This window comes from Aotus nancymaae, unplaced genomic scaffold, assembly GCF_030222135.1.
Source record: "Aotus nancymaae isolate 86718 unplaced genomic scaffold, 86718_ANA_hifiasm-v0.15.2.pri h1tg000029l, whole genome shotgun sequence".
Classification (NCBI taxonomy): domain Eukaryota; kingdom Metazoa; phylum Chordata; class Mammalia; order Primates; family Aotidae; genus Aotus; species Aotus nancymaae.
Window position 1 is genome coordinate 25,714,433 of NW_026988442.1, and position 26,337 is coordinate 25,740,769.

At 52.2% G+C, this 26,337-nt stretch overlaps 2 protein-coding genes across 6 annotated transcripts in view; both read right to left on the reverse strand.

Moving 5' to 3' along the window:
• Positions 1–2,168: 2,168 nt before the first annotated feature.
• SLC35C2 (solute carrier family 35 member C2) lies at positions 2,169–16,647 on the reverse strand. Of its 3 annotated transcripts, none has more exons than XM_012467340.3 (10): positions 16,564–16,647; positions 10,648–11,018; positions 9,910–10,060; positions 8,870–8,933; positions 8,052–8,124; positions 7,369–7,537; positions 7,178–7,261; positions 4,253–4,428; positions 2,984–3,113; positions 2,169–2,745 (listed from the first exon to the last, which is right to left on the reverse strand). In XM_012467340.3, exons 2-10 carry the CDS (start codon positions 10,765–10,767, stop codon positions 2,618–2,620), a joined length of 1,095 nt encoding a protein of 364 aa, XP_012322763.1. In that variant the 5' UTR covers positions 10,768–11,018; positions 16,564–16,647; the 3' UTR covers positions 2,169–2,617. The 3 variants fall into 3 exon arrangements, with proteins under 3 accessions (XP_012322763.1, XP_012322764.1, XP_012322766.1); XM_012467341.2 differs by lacking the exon at positions 16,564–16,647 and adding an exon at positions 12,879–16,174; XM_012467343.2 differs by lacking the exon at positions 16,564–16,647 and having other exon boundaries at positions 8,692–8,933; positions 9,910–9,989; positions 10,648–10,729.
• A 1,576-nt stretch (positions 16,648–18,223) lies between these two features.
• Positions 18,224–26,337, reverse strand: part of ELMO2 (engulfment and cell motility 2) — a 40,783-nt gene continuing 32,669 nt past the window's right edge. For 2 of the 3 annotated variants that reach the window (XM_021669088.2, XM_012467347.2), the window contains 7 exons: positions 25,623–25,759; positions 23,703–23,866; positions 23,477–23,589; positions 23,248–23,355; positions 22,336–22,418; positions 20,851–20,928; positions 19,442–19,736 (listed from right to left, as the gene is read on the reverse strand). In XM_021669088.2, the coding sequence (XP_021524763.1) occupies positions 19,536–19,736; positions 20,851–20,928; positions 22,336–22,418; positions 23,248–23,355; positions 23,477–23,589; positions 23,703–23,866; positions 25,623–25,759 (884 nt within the window). In that variant the 3' untranslated portion in view covers positions 19,442–19,535. Of the gene's footprint in view, positions 19,737–20,850; positions 20,929–22,335; positions 22,419–23,247; positions 23,356–23,476; positions 23,590–23,702; positions 23,867–25,622; positions 25,760–26,337 lie in introns of all 3 variants that reach the window. The other variant, XM_012467346.2, reaches the window with a different exon arrangement.

The following is a 26,337-nucleotide window of genomic DNA, read 5'->3' on the forward strand; positions in this document are numbered from 1 at the left end:
CTCCCACAGGCAAACTGCAGCCTGTTCTCATCGCCGCCACAGCACCAACTGCAGACGTCCTCACATATTGGGGGCATTCACCTTCCTTCCACCATGGGCTCCTGGGAGAGGTGGTGGGCATGTAAGCACTTAAAACTCGAACCTGCAGGTCAGCCCGCCTATCTCCTCCCCCTTCCGCAGAAGCCTCGGAGCTGGGGGCTGTGTGGGGACAGACACCACAGCCTTGGAGAGACAAGTCACATCCTCAGCTTCCCTCAACCTGTGCAAGCACTGAGTTGCCATGGTGATGCTGCAGCCGAGATGCAATGGCTGCAGACAGCATGGGTGGTTCTAGGGCTCAAAGCCGAGGTGGACAGTCTGGCCTGGGAGGCCAGGCGATTGGGTGGGCCGGGTGGGGGAGGAGAGGGAGCCCTCCTCTAGGCTCGGCTGGTAATTGCTGCTAAATGAAGGGCTGTCATTGAACCCAACATGTGTGAGGTAAGGGCCCCCGCTCTGCACCTTGTAATTACTGCACCAGACAGCAGCGCTTGCTCCCAGTGCCGGGAGGCGGGCAGTGGGAAAGCAGACAGGAAGCTCTCATCCACCTGAGCCAGCAGGCCTCTGGCAGGGGAAAGCAGGCTCCCCCTGCACCCAAGCAGCCTCTCAAACAGAGGAGGCCCTGGCCCCTCCTTGGCTGACTCTCCCCTTGTCATCCAGCTGGAGCACGAACCTCCTTTAATCCTGGCCTCTGAGCTTGCAGAATCCAAGGGGGGCAGAGGTGCAGGAGCCAGATAAGGCACCGCTTCCGAGGGCCCTTGGTGCTCCACCCCGCCGGCTGAGTCTGTGCTGGGAATCTGAATTAGAGGCAGATCTCCGTCTGACTCCTCCAGAGCACGGAGGCTCTGAGGGCCCTCGGGCTAGTCACCGCCCCCTCCTGGCTTCAGTCTCCCTGGCTGTGGAAGTGGAAGTTGGACTTGGTAATTCTTGAGGGTTCCTCCCCGGCTGGCAAACTTCAGCCGGCAAGCGGGATCCTACTTTTGCAAATGAGGTTTCACTGGGACAGCCACACCCTGTGTCTATGTCATCTATGGCTGCTTTAGTGCTACAATGGCAGAGTAGTTGCGACAGATGCCATATGGTCCCCAAAACCCAAATATTTACCATCTGGCCCTTTACAAGAAGTCTGCAGACCCATTTCTAAAGTATTCAAGTTCTCCTGAGCTTAAGTGACTCCAACCTGATGGAAACGATTTTAGAACAAGCCCCATACTGGTCCCCACCCATGGACACCCACTGTCCCCTTCCAAGCACCCCTCTTCTGCCTTGTCTGGATAGCGGTGGCAGGGCGGCTGGGCTCTGGGAGCCAGTGTGGTGCAATGGCGCCACCTGCTGTGAGTGCCTAAAAGCACTTCACCTGGAAAGATTTGTCGACAAGGGCTGGCGGGGTCTCCCAAGGCAGGGGAACCAGCTTACAGGAGTAGACTCAGTCCACGGCACATCAGAGCTGGGGTCTTGCCCCCTCCCTTCCTCATTTGGGAGAGGAATGCAGTCTAGAGAAGAGGTGGGACTTGGCCAAGGAGGAGTAAAAGGCCCAGGACCCAGGGGCCCATAAACCCCTCCAGGGGGCGGTGTGGATCAGTCACGTGCCGCACGTGCACACAGAGGTACACAGACCCGGACATGAATCCCAGCCTGGCCGCTTAAGCAGCTCTTTATCTTTTCCAGGATTTAGTCTCTTAGTTGTTAAAAGGATTAAAAGAAACGCTTATATAACATTTAATCTGTTGCTAATATTGACTCAATCTTCAAAAGAACTCTTAGATATTCTTATCCCCATTTCACAGATTAAAAAACTATGGCACAGACAGGTTAGGTCATTTGCTTGGGGTCACACAGCTAGTGACAGAGCCAGGATTCAAACTAGGCTGTGAAAGCATGTAATGTCTCCAGAATGCAGTACTCAGTAAATATTCAGTTATTTCCTGCCAGCTGGTGCAGTGGGGCTCCACGGTGAGGGCAGTGGGGCTCCACGGGAAGGGCACTGGTGCTCAAACAGGAACGAAAAACGAAGCAGGCCTGGCTTATGACCAGTCATTTGAACAAGGCCCCAGGCAGGGAAAGGAAAGGAGAGGCCAGGCCCACACTGTCCCCTCCCTGCCCCCATGCCTCCAGCAACACCAGGCGATCAGTGGACCGTGAACGATTTATTTCCAAACTATAAATAAATCTGCTCTCTGAGAAGACGCTGCCCAGGTGATGAGGCCCTAGCCCCTCCAGGTCCTGTTCCCAATTGCTCCACAGTTCAAACCTCGACCCCTTAGAAAGCTGCTGTGCCTTGGAAATGAGCCTTGGCTGTCAGAGCTTGGGAACAACCAGCCCACTCCCTTCTCCTGCTGTGATTCCAGCACAGCTTAGGCCCAGCTCTGGCCAAGACCCATGCTGGCCTGGTGCTTGCCCCTCGTGTGACCAAGCTCTGAAGGGAGGGGCAGGAGTCACGAGTGTCTGGCCGGGCCCCACCACATGGTGACTCCCTGTCCGCAGCTCCCAGATACCGTGAAGAACCCCCCAGGCTTGAGCACAGTAAGTGCTGGCAGCAGGTTGGGGAGTGGCCTGCTTCTAAGCCACTCGCCCTGGCTGGTCACTGCTGCCCCTGGGCCACAAAGTACTCCTCCTCATTGTCACCTTCCTCTTGCTGGCTGTTGCGGAGCAGCAGCTCCAGGTCGGGGCTGGAGCCCAGCCCCTTCAAGGGCTTGGGGCCACCATCACCTTGGGATAGAGAGAGATTATAGTTACAGGCCCAGTCATGGTTTTCTTGGTTTGCCCTGATTTGCAGGTGTGCTGAGTCACCCAGGCCCCCACTCCCCCACTTTGGAGATGACCCCCACATCTTCCTAGAGGAGTGATGGCAGCAGAGCCCCTGGGCACAATTCCTGCACCAGAAGTCACTAAGAGTCACAGGGAGGAGGACTGAAAACAGAGGCTTCTGGAAGGGGCTCCGGGTTACCTCTGGAATGCAGGGCTTTGAGGGCAACATGGAGGGATATTCCCGAGAGGCAGAGGGCAAAACCCAGCCAGTTCAGGAGGCTGATCTGATCGCCCAGCAGATGAGCTGCCAACAGCAAAGTGCAGACTTCCTGGGGGCAGAGAAGCAGGAGGGGGCTGGTCAGCAGGGAGTGATCAGGAGGGTGGAAGGCAGGGGCACTGTACACTCAGGTGGGCAGATGAAGATCCATCTGAAATCCCGGACCCAGGCAGGCAGAGAGGTCAGGGGACCCGGCTGGCTTGTGGTGCTGCCCCACCAGCCTCCGTGAGATGTGACAAAGGAGGTGCTTGTCACAGAAATCTGTCAGGAATAAAAGAGGCAAACCAGATCCCAAGCTGGGGACCAGGATGTTCAGCTCGAACCGTATCCACAAGGATAAAGGACGCTGCCCCAGAAGGCAGGTACAGAAGGGAGCTCTCAGCCTGTGCACGAGACTGCTGCATTACTCCAGGCTCTGAGGACACACACTGGTCCCAGGGCTCTCCATAAACGGAGACTGCCATCGGGACTGGCGAGGCTGTTCATCACAGACCACAGCCAAGCCTCAGCATGTGGCTGGCCGCCAGAAGACCCTCGGGCAGGCCTGCATGTCTGGGTTTAGGCAACACTGCTCTGGTATCGGTGTGTGCCTGGCCAAAGAGAAAACTCCCTCCCTGTTCCTGAACAGGGAGGGCTGTTGAAATGTGTGTGAGGGAGAGGGAAAAGTGAGAAGGTGTGAGAGCGAAGGACAGGGCTGCAAGGCGGCAGTACAGTGAGGCTGGCCACAGAGGGGCTTGCTCAGGGTCTCACTAGCCCTGGCCGTGGCCCCGACGAACACTGCCTATCAATCATGGAACTCTTTCCTGATGAGTCTGGATAGGGGCTGTTCAACCTGTGGCTCCAGGCCATTGCCCAATGCGAGTTGGCAGTCAAGGTAAAATGTGAATGCGTTCCAGGCCTAGTGGGGTCAGAGCTGGCTTTGAGGCCCCTGCTGTGCCCTTGGGGAAGGGCGGTTCTCCATCTGTGTCCCTGTCTGTGGGGTGGGGGTGATCATGCCCACTCACAAGACTGCGGTCAAGGTGGAAGGAGGGGCCAGCGCAGCACTCAGCAAAGTGCCTGGCACCTAATGGGGCATTTCCGGCTCTTCTCTGCAGGGCCCTGGGGTGCAGGAGCTGGGACCGAAGCTGCTGGTGAGAAATCCCTGGGGGCTCCCCCTCTAAGACAGGACTGGCATCACCCCCAAGTCTATACCTTAAAAATGCCAGCAATGGAGAGAGTGAGGCTGGAGGTTCTGGAGACCAGGAGGAACTCAGAGAAGCCCAAACCAAAGGCGAGAATCCCGCCAAGGAAGAGGCTCCCAAGTACCCGCAGGAGCAGCCCTGTGTCCTGGAAACGGAAGATTTTCTCAGATGTGGACAAATGGAGACCTGAAAGCAATGGGGAGAGAGAGTGGGAGCCAGGTCCTGGACAGCCTCAGCAGCCCAATGCCAGCCACATGAGATCTTCCACTGTGGCAGCGAGTCCTGACTGAAACCTGCTGACTGTCTGTGGCTGAGAAAAAGCATGGGAGGTATAAAGTGATCCCACGCGGATAGCCTGAGACCTGGGGAAACCAGGGAAGCCATGATGGCTGCCAGAGCCCAGGGGCAACATAAGCCAGATCCTAGCGGAATGATGGGGATCCTAGCGGGATGATGGGGATCCTAGTGGGATGAGGAGGATCTTAGTGGGATGACAGGAATCCTAGTGGGATGACGAGGATCCTAGTGGGATGAGGATCCTAGTGGGATGACAGGGATCCTAGCGGGATGACGGGGATCCTAGGGGGATGAGGGGGATCCTAGCGGGATGACGGAGATCCTAGCGGGATGACGAGAATCCTAGCGGGATGACGGGGATCCTAGGGAGATGAGGGGGATCCTAGGGGGATGAGGGGGATCCTAGCGGGATGAGGAGGATCCTAGCGGGATGACGAGGATCCTAGTGGGATGACGGAGATCCTAGGGGGATGATGGGGATCCTAGGGGGATGATGGGGATCCTAGGGGTATGAGGAGGATCCTAGTGGGATGACAGGGATCCTAGTAAGATGATGGGGAGGGCTCGTCCAAGGCTCCAGGCTAAAGTAGAGGAGGGTAGCACTGCACAGAAGACGGATGGAAGCGCCCTGCGCCTTTGGACAGTATTCACTGACTGGTCTGGCAGGAAGGGCGCGTGGCTGCTGACCTCATGTGATCATTGGACTTGTGGTAACTAATGAGCCAAAAAAGGTAGGGCAGCCACAAGTGAGGAAGGACCAACAGTGCCCTGGCCCACTGGGGAAGCTCCCTGGTCTACACGTCAGCCTACAAACAGGGACCAAATCCCATCCCTACAAATGTTCATTTTAATCTAGGTCTTGCTAGTACAGAGCTGTGGGATTCGGGCTGAGATGTGTCCCCTTTCTAGGCCGTATTGATAAAATGAGAGGCCTGGGACCAGACTGGTATTCCTCCAACCCATGGTATCACTTGACAAACATTTCCCAAAAAGAAAACACAAACACGTATGACAAAAGCCATGGCCCCTTGCTCCAGAAACACTGGCATGCACACGCCCCAGCCCCCAAATTCTGCTTAGACTTTCAGAGGAGTCATGGTCCCTCCAACACTGTCCATCCGGGAGAAGGACTCCTAGTGTCCTCCCACAGGAAAGCCCTCATGGTGCATTAGCACAGGGTGAAGGGGGGCCCGAGCCTGGGCCCAAGAGACACCTGTGGTAGCTGGAAGCTGGAGGAGTATTTTGAGATTTTTGGAGAGAAACACCAAAGAAATGCCAAGTGACAGTCCCCCTAGGCCAAACAGCCTCACAATGCAGGATATCCTGTTTGGTGCTGGGCTCAGCAGTACTGCAAAGTCCTCCACAAATTGAAGGAATTCGGGGAAGAGCAACATAAGTAATGAAGGCGCTTGGGGGATTAATTTACCAGAAGAGATTAAAGGAGCTAAATCCATGCAGCTTTGCTAAGTGATGACTACCAGGGGCTTTCAGATGAGGTTTTGCAGAGATGAGGCATGGTGTAAACACCCAGGAGGGGAGGGAGAGTGTGGTGTTTGGTACAAAGGGGCATAATGAAGGAACGGGGAGAGATTTTACAAAGAGAAAAAAAATGAGGCCCTGAACAGAAGTTTCCTGGACAATGGGGCTTCAGAATAATTTTCTCAGGGAGGTTCAAGATGCTTCACCGCTTGAAATTTAAATGGATGTGGGACAGAATTTTCTGTAATGACCCTGAGGGCAGATGGGACTCTGGGAGGAAGGATAAACAGAAAGGGGACAAAGGCTAATCCCAAAACATCAAAGGAAGGAAAGTGGCGCTGCCCCTCCCAGCCTACGCAATTCTCCAGGCTTCTCCTCTTCCCTGAAGACGGCGGAGGAACACCTGACCATGTCCCCAGGCTCCTGTGTGCTGACTCCTGGCCTTTGGCCCCTACTCTGGAAGCCCACCCTCTGCTGACCCTGAGTGGCCTACACTCCCTGAACACACAGCCTGCTGTGCCATGCCCGGACATGGCTGAGCCTCCTATTCCCACTTTCCAGACGCCCTGGCCCCTGCAGCCTGCCAGAATCCCACTCACCCTCTAAAACCACAGCCAGGGAAGCCTTTCTGACCTGCCTCATTACTCCAGCATCTTGGAACAATCCCTGATTCCCCACTCCTTAGAGGCAGGGTAGGGTGCTTAAGAGTAGGGCTGGACCACTTGGAGCCAGGCTGCTGGCTTCATATTCTGGCTCATTTATGAGCTATGGGACCCTGGGCAAGTTACCTTTACTTCTCTGTGCCTCACTTTGTTCCACCTGCAAAATGGGATAATAATAGTACTGCCACACAGGGTTTTTGGAAGGATGAAATGAGTTTGTATGTTTAGAGATCAGAACAGCCCTGCTGCACTTTCAGGGCTCCATGCACACTTACTGTTGTTAATGTTCCCTGGGTTTTACATGTGCTCTCTCCACAGCATTTATCATGCTGGACTCTAGCCATTTTTTTACATGTCTCTCTGGAACCATGTGCTTCCAGGGGAGAGACTGCATCTTTGATCTCAATAACCTCTGCAGCTCCCACTGTGTGGGGCTCAGGGCAGGTATCTGTGGTCTGCTGCACTGAGGTGACCCTGAGAGGGATGGCCCAACGTACCTTCAAATACAGCAAAGAGAGGGAAGAGCCCCAGGAACATGAGTGGCTGCAGGTGGAACATAGTGTCGATGGGATTCTGGAGGCCTGCAGGGCAGGGGACGGGCACCATCAGGTCTGGCCCGGCCCTGCCCTGCCTCCACCCTGCCTGTGCCAGGGTTCCTCTCTCTGGAGGGTGAGTGGCACGTGCTCACCAAGTTCAGCCTTCTGCAGGAGCATCTGGGTGAGGGTCCAGCGAATGCCACCGATGAACGAGGCCCCCAGCACCAAGGCAAAGCCCTCCACGTTGAACTGTGTGGACTTGTAGGTGAACATGAAGAGACCCCCGGCGATGAGGAGGACCACCAGGACCAGTGCAGCGCGCTGGAAGGATGGGGAGCAGTGGCAGCTAACTTAGGGGTCTTCAGGGTCAAGGGTTTGGAGTCTGGGGTCAGCAGCCATCTTGGCTGCCCCTGGGGCAGGAAATCCTTCTACCCTCCAGCTCTACCCCAGGGGGTCCTGGACAGTCCTTGCCCACTCATCCATGCAGGGCTGACGGTCAGCTGGTATGCCAACAGCCCTGCTCACTCTGCCACACTGACAGCTGTCCTAGGCCCCCAAGCGGCCCCACCTCCTCCCCTGGGCCTAACACACATGGCTACTGCCTCCCATAGCAGGGAGCTTCCCAGACCCAGCTCTGCTGGGACCCTCATCCTGGAGTGCTTTCTCCTTCGGTCACTATTGCCCGTGTCTAGGTCCCTTCTCAGGAAGCGAGCTACTGCCACCTGGGCTGGGCTTGTCTCCTCTGTCACACAGCGGGACAAGCCACTGCTCAGATTCCCCTTTTATTCTTAGCATCTGTGGGGGCAGGAAGGACAAAAGAGAAGCTGGGCCTCACCAGCTCCTCCAGCTTGAAGATCAGAGAGAAGATCAAGATGAAGAGGACAGCTGAGGATTTGGTCATTGTGTACCTGGAAGCAAAAATTACCCACAATGCACTGCTGGAGTCCAGGGCTCAGACCCCGTCACCAAGAAAGGGGCTGAGCACAAATCACTGAGCTAGAAAGGCAGGTGTGGACTCCCTGACTTCCCTGGGGGTAACCTGGGTCCAAATGACCGAACAAAGCTGGGCTGTCATCTGGGCTGATAAGCGACCTTTAATCACAAGGAATCTCTGACTAAGAGGCCTCTGGTTATCGCCAGGGAGAAGAGGCTGCAGCCTGATGTTGAGCTCCCTGAGTCCTGTTCTTTAACCCTCAGCGGAGCCCAGGAGAGGGGAGGAAGGATGACAAGTGGGAGGATGAGAAGGCAGGAACTGTGCTCTCTGAAGCAAAACATCAGAGGGAAGAAACTCCTGCATGGCCCCCAGGCCACACAGGGCTCTGCTGCGGCTGCGTGTACCACCCACCAGCGGCCGCCTGTCTGTGGGCTTGCAGCCTGCCCTCCCCTGCTCTGGCGGTGGGGGTTCTGGGTGAGCTCCCTGGCTTCCCCACGCTGCCTGGCAGGTGGGCACAGCATCCCCTCTGCGCTGGGCTTACGGAAAAGGTTGGCGACTTCCCGGAGAGCTGCTGGGTGCCAGGGAGAAGCTGAGAGAGCAGGGGCTGGTCCCAGAGAGTGGTGGAGTGGCTGGCCTGGTGGCCAGGAGTGCAGACAGCCCGCTGGACAGACAGAGAGCTTGAGCCTGAAGGGAGGCGGCAGGGCATGGCCGGTACTCACAGCGAGACGGTGACATAGAGGAAGCTCCAGTTGGACAAGCCCACATCAAGTGCCGTCGCTAGAGCTGTGGAGACAAGGGCACTCACAGGACAGTGTGGGAGGTCCTCATTCTGCTGGGGTAGGTTGCCACCCTGAGGCACCTGAGCGCCCCCCACTTCTGAACCATCCTGGCTCCTCCTGTGGGGCCCTCTGGCCTTTTTTTCCACCAGCAACTGAAGGGTTAATATCTGGCACCAAAGGAGTAGGGGGATGCTCCAGCATTAAGGCTGGGCCCATTCCGACTGGCTGGGCCCGGTGTGCTTTCCACAAACATTCCGGCTATCCCCTGAGCGAAGTATTAACCCGATCCAGTCAATTCCTTACTGGAAACCCTTTTCCCTCAGGATGGAACACAACTGCTCCATGGGGAATCCGGCCTCCAGGATGTGATCCCTGCCCACCCTCTCGGTTCTCATTTCTACCACTTCCTCTGGCCAGCACCAGGTTCTGAGCATCCTGAAACACTAAGTTCCCTTCCAGACCCCAGAGCTGACACTAAACCTCCCTGGAGCCACTAAGGCCCCTCCTCCCAGGGCCAGCCAGTCCCACGCATCCCTCAGGCCTCGGCCTACTCAGCACCTGACCGAGGAAATCTTCCTCCACCAGCCGCGGGCCCTGGCCTTGGGTCGGTCCCCTCCCTGGTCTCCACGGTGCCCTCCATGTCCATGTCACAGCCCTGCGAGGGCAGGGACCCTGCCTGCTCACCACTTACCTCCAGGCCTCAGGGCTGCACTCCAGGCTTGGTGTCTGCTGTGGGGCGAGGGAGCTTCGGGGCCTCGGGTGGAGCAGGGGTTTGTGGGTGCGTGGTGGGGCAGCGGGAAGACACACTGCGCAAGAGGCAGCAGCGCGGGTGGAGGGAGGCCAGACCAAGAAGGCAGGCGAGGAACAGTGCAGGAAGAGGGGAGGGACTCGGCTTCCAGCATGCGAGTGTCTCTCTTGTCCTTGTCCTAGTTCTCCAGTCCCTCTTCCCGCCCTGCCCTCCCCGGGGTCCCCCCACCTACCTGTGGGAGCCACTCTTCTGAGGTAGTCGGCCCAGCTCAGCACCACGCGGGCCCTGTGGCTGGAACACTGAACCAGTGCCCTGGACAGGGCGGAGAAGAGGAAGATCACGGCCAGGTGCAGCATCGTCATGAAGAGGGGGAAATGGAAGCTCTGTATGGAGCCCAAAGCAGACACCCCGGCTCGGTTTAGACAGCCTGCCCCCACCAGCTCCCTCTTTCTTGCCCCTCTGCTGGAGTGGGGCTCATTCGGTGGTTCATGAGGACCTTGCTGTGTATGTAGGGCCTTTAGTTACAGTATCATCGCTTAGAATGACAGATTCTTGGGTCACAAAGACAGGCAGCAGCCTAGAGACTCAATTCTAGCCTGGGGCTGTCTCCACCACTTCCACACACCTTCAAGCTACCTGCCCACTGCAGAGCCGCTGCAGGCCACTGTGTTGTATCACTGATTAAAATATTGAAATCCTTCTCTTGCGGGGTCACAGCTGCTGCTTGAGCCCCCAGTTTCCCCAGCTCATCCCTTCACACCGCCTGCTCTCCTTACTTTCTCCTGGATCCAAACATTTACAGGGAACCCTGGTGCGGTGGTCTTGGAAGGCCCTGTTCCACCCCAGCTGTGACTGGCTTCCAGTTAGACTGGTGGAAGCCTGTGCCTTCCTGTTAAGCATGAAGGGGCACCATAACCACAGCTCTGGCCACCTCCACCCCAGCGCCCTGCCCGGCAAGGCCTCCCGGTACCTTTGTCAGCCATTTGTTGTAGAAGGTGATGCCGATGGAGAAGCAGTAGTAGAGAAGCACCAGCCCCAGGGTCAACACCGCCTTCCACACAAAGGCCACATCGAGGGCCCACCTCCCCATTCGTGGTGGCTGCAGAGCTCCTGAGTCAGCGGGGGCAGGCACCCCTCTTGAAGACAACGTGCGGGAAGAGCCGGCGGAGCTGGACCACAGCTTTCACCAAGAATGTCTCCTGGCTGGAGGAACTCTCTGCAGCTCCATGACTTGGAACCGTCAGCGGGGCCCCAGGCGGAGTCCTCACCTAAGGGGCTGGTGGCTGGTGCTGAGCCTTCCCATGGTAAACTGGATGCAGCTCTCACCAGTCCCTAGGTCTGCTGCTGGGGACAAAGGGCAGCTCTGGAGTTGTAGGCAGAGACTGCGCTTCTCACAGCCACGGGTGCCGCTGAAGGCTGCATGACTCGGGGCTCCAGAGGGGCTGCCCAAACAGGCACAGGCCCTCCCAGAGACCCATGTCCGCTCTCTTGACACCTCAAGCTACTCTCCATGAACTGCCACCAAAGTGACCTTTTAAAACACAAATCTGATCATGTCAGGCTACTGCTTAAAACCCTTCAGGAGCTTCCAGGACTTTTCTGATAAAGACCAGGAGACTTCCTTGGGCTACCATGGCCTGATCTGGCCCTGCTGGTCTTCTCGGTCTCAGCCAGAGGCTCTCCAGAACCTGGCCCCACTGGGAACCTTTCAGCTCCCCAAACACCAGCTTCCTTCCTGTCGTCTGAAGGAAATGAACGAACACCGCGCCCACCCTTCCGTCCTTCCTCATCGATCCTACCTATCTTCAGCTCAGAGGCCACTTCTTCAGGGACCCCGCCCCATCCCCTTAATCAGTCCCCTGAGATACAAGTGGCTTTCATGACTCCCCTACTTCACAGCACTCGTGCAGGGTGTGATTTGAGTAATGAATGTCTGTGTCCACTGAGAGGCTACGAGCGGCACATAGGGACCAGTGTGTCCACATCCGCCTTACACACACCTGGCATGCTTTAAGTTCTCCGTTTGGTTTGATGACTGACAGAGAGCAGGCATGTGATTTTTAGGGGACTGGTCTGGTCTTTAGGGTTAGAAATGGAGCAGGAAACCAACACTCTAACAACTGGAATACTCTATCAACTACTGACTACCGGTCTTGCCAAATGAAACCACTCCCAGCCTCCCTGTGAATCCAGCCAACTCTGATGAGCGCCCTGAGCATGCCGGGTAGACCTGTCTGTGCCCAGAGGAGCCTCAGGTTCAGTGTTACGTCACCTGCTGCTTTATCTGTGTGTCCCCCCAACCACAGCTCCTCCTTTGAGGCATTCCCATCTTGCTGAAACGCCACCTTCTTCTTGAAGCCTTCCTAGGCTTCGAGATCACTCTTTCCACCTCCCTTCCCACCCTTTCTGAAGGGAGCTGTTCCGTTCCGTTCTGCACTCTGGAACCTGTGTTACCATTTCCCCTCCCCAGGACAAACAGGGAGCTGGCTGTGTCCAAAGGAATCTCTGGGGCTACAACTGTTTTGAGGAGCTTTGGAAACCTGTGCTGGTGTTTTGGGGGTTGCTCCTGGCGTCTGGTGAGCGGGGAGGAAGGGGCAGTCCACACAGCCAAATATTGCTCTGCATCCTGCACGACTCTGACATTCATATAGGTGAAAGATTAGCTTACAATTATCTGAACCTAGAATGTAACTGTTTATATGTAAACACAGGGCAGTTTTTCAACGGTTCTACTGTGAACTAACATTTCCAAGAATACGATGCCTGTGTACAATGAAGGGAGACTTAAGAATGGTCAAAATTATCTCAAAATGGTCAAAATGGTACCAAAAGTTCCCATTCTGGAAAAACCACATCAGCTATGGCAATGGCGCTAGTGGTTTTTGAGGTGCAACACAACATGGCTGTGCCAGTCTGTGCCTGTGGCCATCACACTCCCAGACGGTCCACACAGAAGGGACAGCGACTCTTGCTTCCCTGCGACCTCCAACACTGCTGTGCTCAGGAACTTACATATTGAAACATATTTTGTTGTACTGTCAATTACTTTCCTCTTATGTTATAGGGCATTGTTGATTTTTTAAAATTATATGTAGGCAGTTTTTATTAATCATTTGTTTCATTTTAGGGTAATAAAAGGGACTGTTACAAAATATTTGTAATAAAAAGGAGGTGTTAGACCCAATGAGTTGAGACTCCTACCTGACCTAATGCAGTCTCATTCCTTCTAATGCCTTCTGTAAGCTGACGTCTTCCCAATGTATACTCCAGCTCTGATTCCTGTGAACTCCGGAAGAATATCCAATGCCTACCGAACCTCTTCTTCCCCTGGATGTGTAATATCAGGCAACTCACTCACATCTACAGTGTTCGGAACTGACTCCTGTTTTCCACACCCTGCTTCATCCAAGCCTGCTCCTCTCCCTACTTCCCATCCCAGCAGATGCCTCCACTACTCTCCTAGCTGCTCAGGCCAAAAGCCTTAGGGTCATTCTCGACCCCTCTCTTTCCCTCAGCCCACATTCAATCAATAACCGTCAGCTCTATCTTCAGAAATATCCCAAATATGAGCACATCTCTTGAACTCCACCACTACCGTCTCAGCCACCATCCTCTCCCCAAATGACTGTGGCAGTTTCCTACACAGTTCACTCTACTTCTCCTGCGACCGCCACCATAAGCTCCTCCAACACAGGGGGTGCATGGCCCTCAAACATATCTACGGATCTCAAAACCCACACTCTCGGCTGGGTGCAGTGGCTCACGCCTGTAATCCCAGCACTTTGAGAGGTCAAAGTGGGTGGGTCGCAAGGTCAGGAGATCGAGCCATCCTGGCCAATATGGTGAAACCCCATCTCTACTAAAAACACAAAAATTAGCTAGGCATGGTGGTGCATGCCTGTAATCCCAGCTTACAGAGCTTACGGAGGTTGCAGTGAGCCGAGATCGTGCCATTGCACTCCAGCCTGGGCAACAAGAGTGAAACTCTATCTCAAAACCAAAACAAAACCAAAAAAACCCACAAAACCCAAACTCTTTCCTCTATAGCAGGGTTTCTCAACCTTGGCAATACCGCTTGTCTGGGGACAGATAATTCTTTGGGAGAAGACCCATCCTCTACATAGTAGGGTGGTTAGCAACATCCCTGGCCCCTACCTACCAGACACCTGTCGTATCCTTCCCCCCATCCCAAATTGTGATACCTAAGAATGTCTCTAAACACAGCCATGGACTCCATGTTTGGATCCCCTTCCACGAACACTCCCTTCGTGGGAGCCATCTTCCTCTCTCCCAGATTTCTCCTCTGGGGTCCCCTTCCACACTCTCTCATGGAAGCCTGTCTTCCCCTCCTAAACTCCATCTCTCTCTATTCATTTCCACTCAGTGTGGAAGCTGCTTTCCTCTCCTGGGTTCCATCTTTCTGGATTCTCTCACTCAGTGTGAGAGTTAGCTGTTTCTCTCTCCTCTTCCTGTTTCTCTGTCTCTAAATAAATCACTTTCTACAAACAAACAAACAAAAAATGAATAAATAAACACAGCCATATGTCACATGGGGACCAAACCTGGTCCCTGTGGAGAACCACTGCTGACCCTGTCCTGTGACAGGCAATCACAGGACATGCTGGCACTAAGAGAGCTTTCTTCCTGGCACTCTCCCCTCATGGGTCCTCCTGTGGCTTCCAAGGCAGGAAAGTCTGTTCACTCTTCTGTTAATCAACTTCTTGCAATTCCTGCTTTTGCTGCATTTCCTGCTGCAGCACTGCAACGCCCTCCCTCCACTGTTCAAATGCTGACCTTCCTTCACACAGCTGGCCCAGGTCCTCTGCCTCCAAGAAGTCCCCATGGCTACCCCACCTATGGAGCAGTGTCTCAAAGTTAACTCATTTTCTTATTAGGATTCAGACAGTCACCTATCCACAACCACAAAGGCAAATCTCAGCTAGAAGTGTCCCTGGAGATATCTAGGCACTTAATGGGCATTTATGAAGCACTCCTGTAGGTCCACCATTGGAGACACAGACATGAAACTGAAAAGATGCCCACCCTTATTTTATAAGGGAAACAAGATTTCAAGGGGTAAATGCTCAGGAAGGAAAGTCCATATTCTGCCCCACTTTCCACAGATAGCAGCTTAGCTGGGGGCAGCAGTCACATCAAGGTAAGGCTGGCTGGTGCATCACTGTGGCACCTGCTTCCTTCAGTCTTCCTAACTGTAACTTGGGCAGCATGGTTTAGCGCTTAAGAGTGTGGGCTTTGGAGTTAGAGACCAAGAATCAATTCTTAACTGTCCCTACTCACTACTGTGTGACGCTGTTACTTGACTTTTGGACTCAAGTTTCTCCAACTATAAAGGGAGAGACCTCTGGACTCAGTAAAGTGGCATCAGGTGCAGCATTAAATGCTGGCTCAGGGTAGAGGCTTACTTCCCTCTTGGTCCCCTTGCGGTGAAACTTCCTCAGAGGGTCCCGCACTGCCAGCTCCACTCCTTCACCTCCTGTCCTCACTTCAGCCCATCTCCACTGCTCCAATGGGTTACCTACCACACCTCCTCCCTGCTGCCCAGGCAAAGGCCTAGTCTCTGTTCTTATCTTACACAATGGATCACTTCCTCCTCCTAGAAAAAAAACCTTCTCTTGGGTGCCACGATACCACACCCACCTGGTTTTTCTTCTGCTTTTCTGGACTTTTTCTTGGTCTTTTTTGCCGGCACCTTCTTGTCAACTCAATCTACAAAAATTGGGTGCCTAAAGCGTGGAACCTGGCTTCTCTTCTCTCTTAAATCTTACGCTACATCATCTCATCCTACCCAATCCACTTACCAATGATTTCTAAATTCTTTAGATCAGCTCTGACCTTTTCTGTAAGTATCAGACTGGTATATCTAACTGCCTGTTTGGAAGTTGCACTTCAAATATCTAAAACTTAAGTTGTTTTAAGACGATTTCATAATTATTTCTCATGCCCCCAATCTAACTCAGAGTGATTTAGTACATGCCAGCATAATACACTTGGTTACTTAAGCCACAACCAAAAATCTATGATGAACTAATCTTTGACCACTTATTTCCATCATTTCTCAAATCCTGCCCTGCCAGTTCCACCTTTCAATACACTTCTTGACCCATCTACTTCTCTTCCCCTCCATTCCCACTACCACAGTCTAAGCCACAATGATCTTTCACCTGCTAACTACTACTGGTCTAACTGGTCTACTTGCTTCCTCTTTCGCCCCTAAGGCCTGGAATCTATAATGCAGCCAGAGAGATGCTGTAGGCACACAAAACAGATCATGCCCTAAGGCTAAGCCCAACTCCTCAGCCAGGTCCACAAGGAAGGCCTCTCATGATCGTGCCTCTGCAACCGCATACTTCTGCCACTGGCCCCAGCGCCCGCCACAGCCGCCCCCTGCCATGTGTCAAACACATTAAGCCTGTGTCTTTCTTTACTTGCAGCTCTTTCTGCCTTCAGCACCCTTTCGCAGACCTCCGCCTGGCTGAATACTTTCCCCAATGCCCCACCCCTCCCAATCCGCGTGGCACTTCCCACTTCTGACGTTTCCTTGTTTGCTCACGTGTTTACTGCCCGCCCCAACCCCAGCGCGGGAAGCAGCCTCTCCGAGGGCAGTGCCATGTCCGATTCCGGCCTCGGTCCCGCGCCCAGCACGTCACAGGTGCTCAGGAAATACCAGATGAACTGGTGTGAGGCAGGTACCCTACAGGAGGGCGCTTGGAGACCTCTGACCCCTCCTCAGACGGCGAAACTGAGGTCCGGGGAGGGACAGGGGCGTGACGTGCCCCATGCCAACGCGCGCAAAGCCCGGGCGGGGAGCCCGCTTCCCGGCTCCAACCCCGGCCCCCTAGCCCCTGAGAGCGCGGCGGCCACTCACCTCGGCCTGGGGATCTCCCGGCCGTAATCTTCCCACCGGAAGTGCGAGGCCGGATGACGCGGCCGAACCGCGGCAAGGTCGGTAACTTCCGCCGGAAGCTGCAAGGGCTGGGCGGAGCCGGGGCGAAAAGGTGGGGGCGGGGCTGCACGGGGGCGGGGCGTCTTTGGTGGTCGGGGCCTTTCGAAGTACAGCGCGGTTTCGTCCTCCGCGAAGTCCCTCCGGCGCAGAGCACAGCCGTGTATTGTTTGCACCTCTCCTGCGCTCAAGCAAGGGCTTGCTTTGGAACCCCGGTAAATGCTAGTGTTCTGCACACAGTGGGCATCCAAAAATGGTCACTTGTTTACTTTTAGTGAACAAATTGTTTTTCTTATGTCCAGTCCAGTGCTGGGCAACCATGGAATGAACCACGAAGTATCTCATGGGCTTTATCTTCTGGGAGCTCAAGCCAGCTGCGGACATTACAACTTAGGCGATCCAGAAGTAGTAAGAAACATTTGTGAAATATTTTCTATATGAAACTTTCTAAGAATTATCTCAATTTCAATAGGTTGAGTAGGGGGAGAGCATCCCAAATAAAGGAGATGGCAGAATCCTAAAGGAGGGCGAGAAGGCTCTAGCCGTGCCTGGGGTACACAGGTTTATAACTGTGGTGGTTCAAAAGTAGCCAAGGGGCAGGTTGCAGTGGCCCCAAAATGCCAGCCTAAGGAGTTCAGATTTTCTTCATCTTGCAGGATGGATGAAAAGGGCAGCATTTGCAGCCAAGATCATTAGGGCAGGGCAAGCTAGGGTTGCACATTCAGAACCAGTTTTGTGCTTTTTGCCCTCCTCCAGCCTCCTCCTGGGCTCTCTGGCAGAAAGACCAGCTGCAAACATGGATCCTTGCAAGTGACTCAGCTGGGCTTCCTGGCCCCTCTGAACAGAAGGCTCAAGGCCAGAGTGTAAGCAGTGCTTTGTGCAAACTGCTGCCGTCGCTGCCGTCACTCCCGCCAGCTGGCATCATGCAGGCATTAGGTCATTCAATGCTTACCAAGCACCTACAATGGTACCCATCACTGCCCAAGGTCTTGGCTTTATTCAGCCCTCAAGGCTTGTATTGCATGCACTTTCTATACCTTTTGAAAGAGCTTTTCCTCACACCCTTCTCTCAAGAGGCAAGAGAAAGTATCTATTTTCATCACCACCCTCATTCAAGCCTCCCAGCTACCAAGGCCAAGGTTTGGAGCAACAGCCTAAAACACCAGCTGGAAGGCTGGGCACTAAGCATAGGCAACACACAGGGTAAAGAGCATGTCTTCTTTGTAAGGCACAAGTACTCGAGCTGTTGCCTGGCTGTGTCCCTGGCAGGGAGAAGAGGCAGGATGTGTTCATGGGGGTGTACAGTATGCCTTACCCTGCTGTACCCAGCAGGGTTGAGCAGAAACGCTTTGTCCCAGTACAACAATCTGTGAGCATCCTTCGCCAGCAGGTATGTGTCTGTGTGTGTGTATGTGTGGGAGGAGCGAATGAGGAGGAGAAAGGGACTCTTGGAAAGTGACTAAGGGCTCCAGCTGGAGCTCTCCAGAGTCTCCCAGACACACTGCGATGAAGTCTTGTCAAGGTGAAATCTTCACCCTTGGGCAGGGAGCAAGTACAGACAAACAGCTGTTAGTAGGAACCACAGTTTGTACATGAAAGAGTATTTATTGAAAACATGGTTACTGACAGGAAGCTCCTGGCTGCTCTCTGGTTGCAATCTTGGCTCACAACTGGAAGTGTTTTGTACTTTTTACTTCCCCTCAATTTTATTTTCCTCCAAGGTTCCACTGTAAGATAGGTAGATCTTATATAAATATATATACACGTCTGTATAAGTATGGCCTATAGTAAAGAAAATATATAGTACACTCTTCATTGGGTAGTACCTACCATGCCAGGCCACCAATACTGAATGCCAATGTGCTAACGTATGTCCAGGGAGAGAGGCTGTGTGTGTGGTTTACAAGTGCTGCAGCACCAGGGAAGCCCCACTGGTACAGATGTGGCCTCAGCCGGCCTCGGCTAGCTCCCTGAAATCATGGCCAATGGCAGAAACCATAGCGCTAGAAAGGGAAGGCAAACTTCCTGGGGTCTGGAAGGCCAAAGGAAAGCAAACTGGAAGGGGCTGCAATTCAGGTTAGGTGGGAGATTTCTCTCTGAGGAAGGAAAAGGTATAAATGTGGGGGGAGAGGGACAGAATCTAATGACCTCACCACTGTCTAGGCCCAGGCCTCAGCTGGGTTTTCCCTGCAGCGTTCATGGAGACTTAAGAGGGCAGGACTTGGCCTGGAGGTCTTTGACTTGCCAGGATGAGTCTGAGAGCTGGCATGGAGAAATTTCCATCTGCTCTGATATCTGTATGGGCCAGAGAGATCTGGTGGCTCTAAAGACCAGAGATGTTAGAGCCAGCCTCAGAAGCAGCAACGTCTTGGCACCATATGAAGCTGGAGTGAGCCCTCACCAAAAAAGACAAAAGCAAAGGCGCCAGGCCTGTACTCAGATCTGAGATACAGGTAGTCACTCCAAGGCTCTCGACACGCCCAGCACACCTGTCCTCTGCAGGCAGCCTTTCCTGGGCCAGCTCTTGCTCACGAGAGGATCCAGCTGATCAGAGAGCAGGCTCAGGAGGAAAAGGTGAGTGGCTGTTGTTAAATCCATTTCAGGAAGCAGTTTCTTGGACTGGAAGGCAAGGGCATCTGCTGTTTGCTCCTCATGGCCCAATCCCAGGCTTCATGGTGATGGAGGGGGCAGAGCACCCTGTCTTCATGACTCTTAGTAGACAGGGACCAAGAAGAAACTCTGGGTGGTCCGAGGTGGGTTTGAGAAATGGCTGGCATTTACTGGCCACCAAAATCACTACAGATTCTGTACAAGCAAAAGACAAGGCACCAGACTGTAAGTGTTTCTCCTGGGCCCAAAATCCCTTCTCCTGGGTACCGTCATTTCTGGCTCCAGGTTCAGCCGTAGTGATAGACAAAGTCATAGCTGCTGGGCTCCTTGGGGATGGGGGGTGGGGCTTCGGGAATTTGGATGTTCTCCAGGTCCAGGAGCCGCAGCTTCATCTCCATGCTCAGCAGGGTGTCCAGGTCACTCTTGGTCAGTTCGCTGGACATGTCCTTCCCCAGAAGGGCACTGAGGCCATCAATCCAGATGCAGTACTGTGGGGAACAAATTGCAAAATGTCACATGGTGACCCCTGGTCAGCAGGAGATCCTGCCAAGGTCTCTTTTGTGATGGGACTCACAACAGTTCCTTTGGAACTGATCAGTATAGGCAAAACTGATTTGGAATGATAGCAATCATTGCAAATATGAAATAGAACCTAAAAATGCAACGAATGAATACAGCAAAATGAGATCTGAGTACCAGGGCATCATCTACCTGAAGTTACCCCAAAATCAGAAGCGAGAGAAGGGAAATGTGTATTAGGTGAAAAGAAGCAAGACACAAGAGTCATCGTGGGATCTCAATTTTGTTCCCCCCACCCCAAAAAAGTAAATTAAAAACAATCCAGTCAGTACATATTAAAGAGAAAGTACCAAAGAAGTGGAACTGGAGGGTCTCATGCTAAGAGGGTATAACCAGGAAGTCTTCTGGTCCTACTTCTCCCTAACTCTTCCTGCTTCCTCTGCTGCCATTTTCCTTGTTCCATGCTGTTGCTCACTTGGTTCCCTACCTGCTTGTTCTTCATTTCCTCCCAACAAAATTCCACTAGCAGCAGCTCAGGCCCTGCCCAGGTGTCTCCTCTTCCAGAAGCCCCACCTCTAGTTCCAACTGATGGGTCTCAGAGCTCACCAGACACACAGGGTCTCAAATGCAATCACTCATTTAATAGCTAGTATCTTCCAGTGCTGCAGATGGAACTACAAGCCCCTTGTCAGAAGGACCAGTTCCATCTGGGTTTAAAGTCCACACTGGATTCACTACAACATGTGACCAGCAGCACCTAGGAGGAAATCTGTCAAGTTCTCTTGGGTAGTTGACCACAGAGAAACTGAAAAGGGGAGCATTTTCCTGGTCCCAGGTAAATGAATCATTCCTAGCTGACCTTATCTCTGTAATGACAACCTATGGCTGCTGCTCAAGAGTAATGTGGAGAGCCCAGCTCACCGATAAACAACCCAGAGTGTGGCAGATCCCTAGCATTCTACAGCCTTCATGATACACTGCAGCCACCCACCACAGGGGACGTTCCTGTTCTGCTCATTCCTGCCACCAACTGAAGAGTTACAGAAATGGCTTTGTTGTCCAAGGCAGCGCCACACTGCTTACCTCATATTTATTAGGTGCAATGAAGTTTAAGGTCTCATCAGGGTCATACAGGATGGAGAAGGCCAATTCCAACACCTCCTGAAGGAGAAAGGGTTTAAATTAGAGCAATGGAACAGCCTGGGGTCTGCACATCAAGGTCTTGGCCAAAGTCCTGGTGACTTGGCATCATCACCAAACATGTTGATTCAGATGAATGTCATCAGTGCTCTTAGGCAGCCACAAGTGTGGCTGGAGATGAAGCCCAGCATAAATCAACCTTAACTTACCCATTCCCTGCCCAAGTCACACCACAGATGATGTGATATTTATGATTGGAAAAAAAATCATTTTCAACACTCAGAAACCTGGAAGGTCAGAGTCCATGACTGTAAGTTATCCTAAAAGTTTTTGTATTACCAAGATGACTGATAACTTCTATCATGCTATAATTGGCATAGGAATGCCTTAACAATTAAAACACACACACACACACACACACACACACACACAAAATTGGTCACTATTGCATGATACCAGGGAACTAACTCATTGTTTTGAAAGTAGGTACATAAAAGAAGAATCAGCATTTATTCTTATTTCCTATACAGACTGTACTACTGGGAAACCAACAGTAGATAAGGGCAAGTTTCACGGTTCAGCTCATAAATGAAAAGGAATGACTGCATCAAAATATCATGAGTCTGCAAACTTTAGTTGACTAATGGAATGAGGCACTGAGCTTCAACAGTCTGCTCATGTCACAAAAGAAGAGACAACTAGACATTATGTGCCTCTTGGTAGAACATAATACCACTGATGACGTCATCTGGCCAGAAAAAAGTCCAACCTAAACTGGATCAGACCTCTAGATCCCTCTGCCAATTTACAGATCTGGGGCAGAGGAACAAGTTAAACTGTACCATGGGGAAACAATCAGCAACATTCAGATGCTGGGAAACTACCACACAAGCAATCTGGTTTCTTCAGCTAATAAACTGCAAAGGAAAAGATGGGGGGGAACTTATGAATTAAGAAACTTAAAAGACCAGTCTTACTTAGATTCTGGTTTAAACAAGGTGTGTGTGTGCATAAACATTTATATATCTGTAGAGAAATTATGATATAAGACAATTGGTAGAAAGTCAACATCAGTGGAATATCTGATCTAACTACTTTCATTTCCTGTTATGTGTGCTAATGGACTGGTGGTTATGTTATATGCTATATGATGTACACTGAATATTTACAGATGAAACAATGTGATACTTGGGATTTTCTTCAAAGTGATAAAGGAGAGAAACAAGTGGATGGGTAGAATTGGCCATGGTTGCTGAGTCTGAGTGATGCGTATATAGAGGTTCCATATATTTTTTTGTATGTTCAAAATTCTGAAAACATTCAGGAATAGAGAGGGAAAGATGGCAGAATTCACCTGGAAAAACCCACCACCAATGGCACTCTCCAAGTATCACTGGGCCAGCTACTCAAACTGGCCTCTCCACTCACCTTGTTCTGTTTCAGAGCACTTTTCTCTTTCATGTGGGGACAATCCTTCCCAGTGACAATGGCCTTAATGTCTGCAACAGGAACTGATAAATGATGGAAATTAGTCTCTGGAAGCTCATGCTGCAAGCTGTCAGTGCCTGCATCAGTGCTGGAAGGGAGGCACTGGGGCAGATGCTCAGGAAGCCTAAGCCTCAAACTTCAAGGGCTGCTGTCTGAGCTCAGTGAGGGTGGTGGGGAGGGTGGCCTTGTACTGCTCCCACCTTCTTGGTCACTTCCTGTAGACCATGGCCCAGTAAGGCTGTGTCAAAGCATTGAGGGTCACTTCAGGGCTCTTGGATTTATATCCCCAAGGAACAGGACCTTGGTGACTCCCCTCCCCTCCCCTTCATCATAATGGCAATGATGAAGCCATCATTGCCAACAGCAGTGGCAGTTGCTAACAGTTATGCTGACAACCTGCCAATCACTCTTCTAAGTGCTTTGTATATATTACTCATGCGATCCTCTTAGGAGGAAAGTGTGGCTATTATTCCCACTTTACAGGAGAAGAAACCAAGGCAGAGGGGAGAACTAACTTGCAATTAATTAGAATTCAAGTTAATTAGGAGCAAAGCCAAGATTTGAATTTGGCCAATCTGGCTTCAGAGCTTCTGCTCTTAACTACTGCCTTTTGAATTAGTCTTGTACCATCCTTTACAATCTACACAACACATTCACACCTGTGAACTCATTAATTCTCCAAACCACCCCACCAGTAGGCCAGGTAGAGGCGATCACTGATAGATAAGGAAACAGGTCCAGAGAGGTTAACAGGTACAAGCCCAGATGATCAGCCAGAAACAGCCAGGACTAGAACTCCTGTCTCCTGACAAGTTCAGCGGCCATGACACATCAACCGAGAAATGAACCTACTTTTCTCTTGCAGGGATTCAAATGTCACCTCCCCTTGTGGGTTGTCATCCAAGTCACCATAGTGAAGGACCTTGTGGTTCAGTGCCAACCGGCAGTACCAGAACCGTTCTGGAACACAATGGAAGCCAAACAGGTGAGCAAGGACAGTACTGGGAAAGGCCTGGGCACAAAAGGGGCCATCCAGGCAGGCTCCTCCCGGCACTAAGGAGTGCCCCATGTCTCCCCTCACCTTGCCTTCGGCGGTTCCCAATCTTTCGGAAGCTGCTGCCCTCACAGAGCCGGTTCAGGCGCTGCTGCTTGATCAGCTCAAGGATCTCGGGCTGGATCTTCTCTCTCAGCTCCCTGGGGTGGACACACACTGGAGTGAGCGGAAGGTCAAGGGGACAGTAGAGCTCTGGCAGGAAAGCAGAGCTGGTGGCCACCCCCCAACCAGCCTCCCCTGAGATGGCACTTACACAATTGGCGGGGACTGGAAGTCATCCTGACTCATCCTCTCAGACTGGCGTAGTCGCAGAATCTCAGAGTAACTCAGGCTACGCAGTTTGCTCTTGAACTGATCCAAAGAGTTGGGTTTGGAGGGCAAAGCTCGAGTGATTTGCTCTCGGACGACTTGCATAACCTAAGAGGAGTAAAACCCAGCCAACTGGCACCACTACTCTTGAGAAATGGACAGGCCTATTATGGAACACCAAGGCTCTTTCCTACCCCAGTGCCTTCAGCAGGGTAGGCACTACAGACATCTGCTGGGTGAGGAAGGTATGCCTTCTTAGATGGCTATTGAGGTCACATGACTGACACTGATAGATGCTTTATTTCTCGTATATTTCAATTGGTCAGTGGTGTGGGGAAATGAGCATAAATTTTTGTAGTCACAAAGAAATGGGTTCACATCTTGACTCTGTCCCTTCAGCAAGTCACTTAACATCCTTAGGTATGCATCTACTCATCTCTAAACCGAGAGAAAGGGAGACACATCTCCTGATAGATGTTGCCATAAAGAATGTGAGATAGGCCGGGCGCGGTGGCTCACACCTGTAATCCCAGCACTTTGGGAAGCCCAGGTGAGTGGATCACGAGGTCAAGAGATCGAGACCATCTTGGTCAACACGGTGAAACCCCGTCTCTACTAAAAATACAAAAAATTACCTGGGCATGGTGGCGCATGCCTGTAATCCCAGCTACTCAGGAGGCTGAGGCAAGAGAATTGCCTGAACCCAGGAGGCGGAGGTTGCGGTGAGCTGAGATAGCGCCATTGCACTCCAGCCTGGGTAACACGAGCGAAACTCCGTCTCACAAAAAAAAAAAAAGAATGTGAGATACCAGCCGGTTGCAGTAGCTCATGCCTGTAATATCAGCACTTTGGGAGGCTGAGGCAGGCAGATCACCTGAGGTCAGCAGTTCGAGACCAGCCTGGCCAACATGGTGAAACCCTGTTTCTACTAAAAATACAAAAATTAGCCAGGTGTGGTGGCTCACGCCTGTACTCCCAGCTACTCAGGAGGCTGAGGTAGGAGGATCACTTGAACCTCAGAGGTGGGGGTTGCAGTGAGCTGCGATAGCGCCATTGCACTCCAGCCTTGGCGATGAGAACGGAACTGTCTTCATAAAAAGAATATGAGACAACATATGAAAGGCAAACACACTGCCTGGCACATGTGGTGTTTTAAAAAAATGCATTAGTCCCCCTAAAACAACTGTTAAAGAAAACAACAGGATACCACACTACGTGTGCAGTATGATCTCACTAAGGAAGGAAAAACCTACAGGGAAAAAAAAGACTAGAGGAAAACACAAAAATGTTTGTCACTGGATGGTGTAATTACAGGTAACTTTTTCTTCTTTATACTTTCTAAATTTTTTATGATGAGATGATCAACTTCAAAATGCTCAACCCCTAGATGATCAAGCTTTGAGGGCCTGGCACAACAGTCCTCTGCATAGCGTGGGGACTGACAGCACCAAGGGACCACTGTCGATTAAGTACCCAGGGTGTGCATGTCATGCCAGTCCACTCTTCCCTTTCCTGACATTCCCAGTTCACAAAACTACAGCAGTGCTTGCACAGTAAGCACTCAACAAACCACAGTGAGTCTTCTATGCTTATCCTCCTGACCTCTACGGAGGACGGGAGGGACAGGTGCTAACTTCAATGGACAAATGAGGGCCTACGGCACCAAGTGGAAGATAAGCTCAAGGTCACAGAGGGAGCAACAACCAGATGGAGCTGAGGCTCCCCAGTCCTCAGTCTTGTGACTCAGCTCTGCAGACCAAGCTGCTTTTCCAGCTCAGGGATTCTCCAGGTGCCAGCCAGCTGTCAGAGGCTGTCATGTGATGGTCTCCTCCCATGGGCCTCAGAGCAGTCCAGAGACACTGACCTTGTTGAAGTCCTCTGCTGTTGCCCTCATCTCCTTCCAGGTCTTGTTCAACAGCTGGATGCAGATTCCAAAGAGCTCTTCAAAGGCTCGGTCATGGGTAAAGAACATCGGGTGGTAGTCATTGCGTCCTTCATTTGCTGTGGAAGTAAAACCCCGGGAGAAGATGAAACCTCTGTCCACAAGAGCCTGGGAGCTCATGTCCAGAAACTTTGCACCAACGTCCCGAGGAACAACAGCAGACCAAGGACTGCAGCTAACAAGGAGTATGGGATGGGCGTTTCTTACTCCTTAGCTTTCTTCTACAGGGTGCGTTTTCTTCCTCTGCCTCTACCCTGTTACAGACTCAGCCAGCCCTTACCCACAGGCATGGGGTAGCTTTGGAATATGGCTCAAATTGTCAGCTCAAAGCAACAACCATGATTCCCATAAACAAAGATAAGATGGAATTACCAGCTGATGCAGTGATTTAAAACAAAAAACAAAATTAAAACCCACCTAAGGTTGTCCAGTCTCACTGATGTCATCTTTTTATTTTTAAGACAGAGTCTCATTCAATCGCCCAGGCTGGAATACAGTGGCACAACTACGCTCACTATAGCTTTGACCTCCTGACAAAAGCGATCCTCCTGCCTCAGCTTCCCGAGTAGTTGGGACCAGAGGCGTGCACGACCACCTGGCTAATTTTTTGATTTTTTTTTGTAGAGACAGGGTCTCA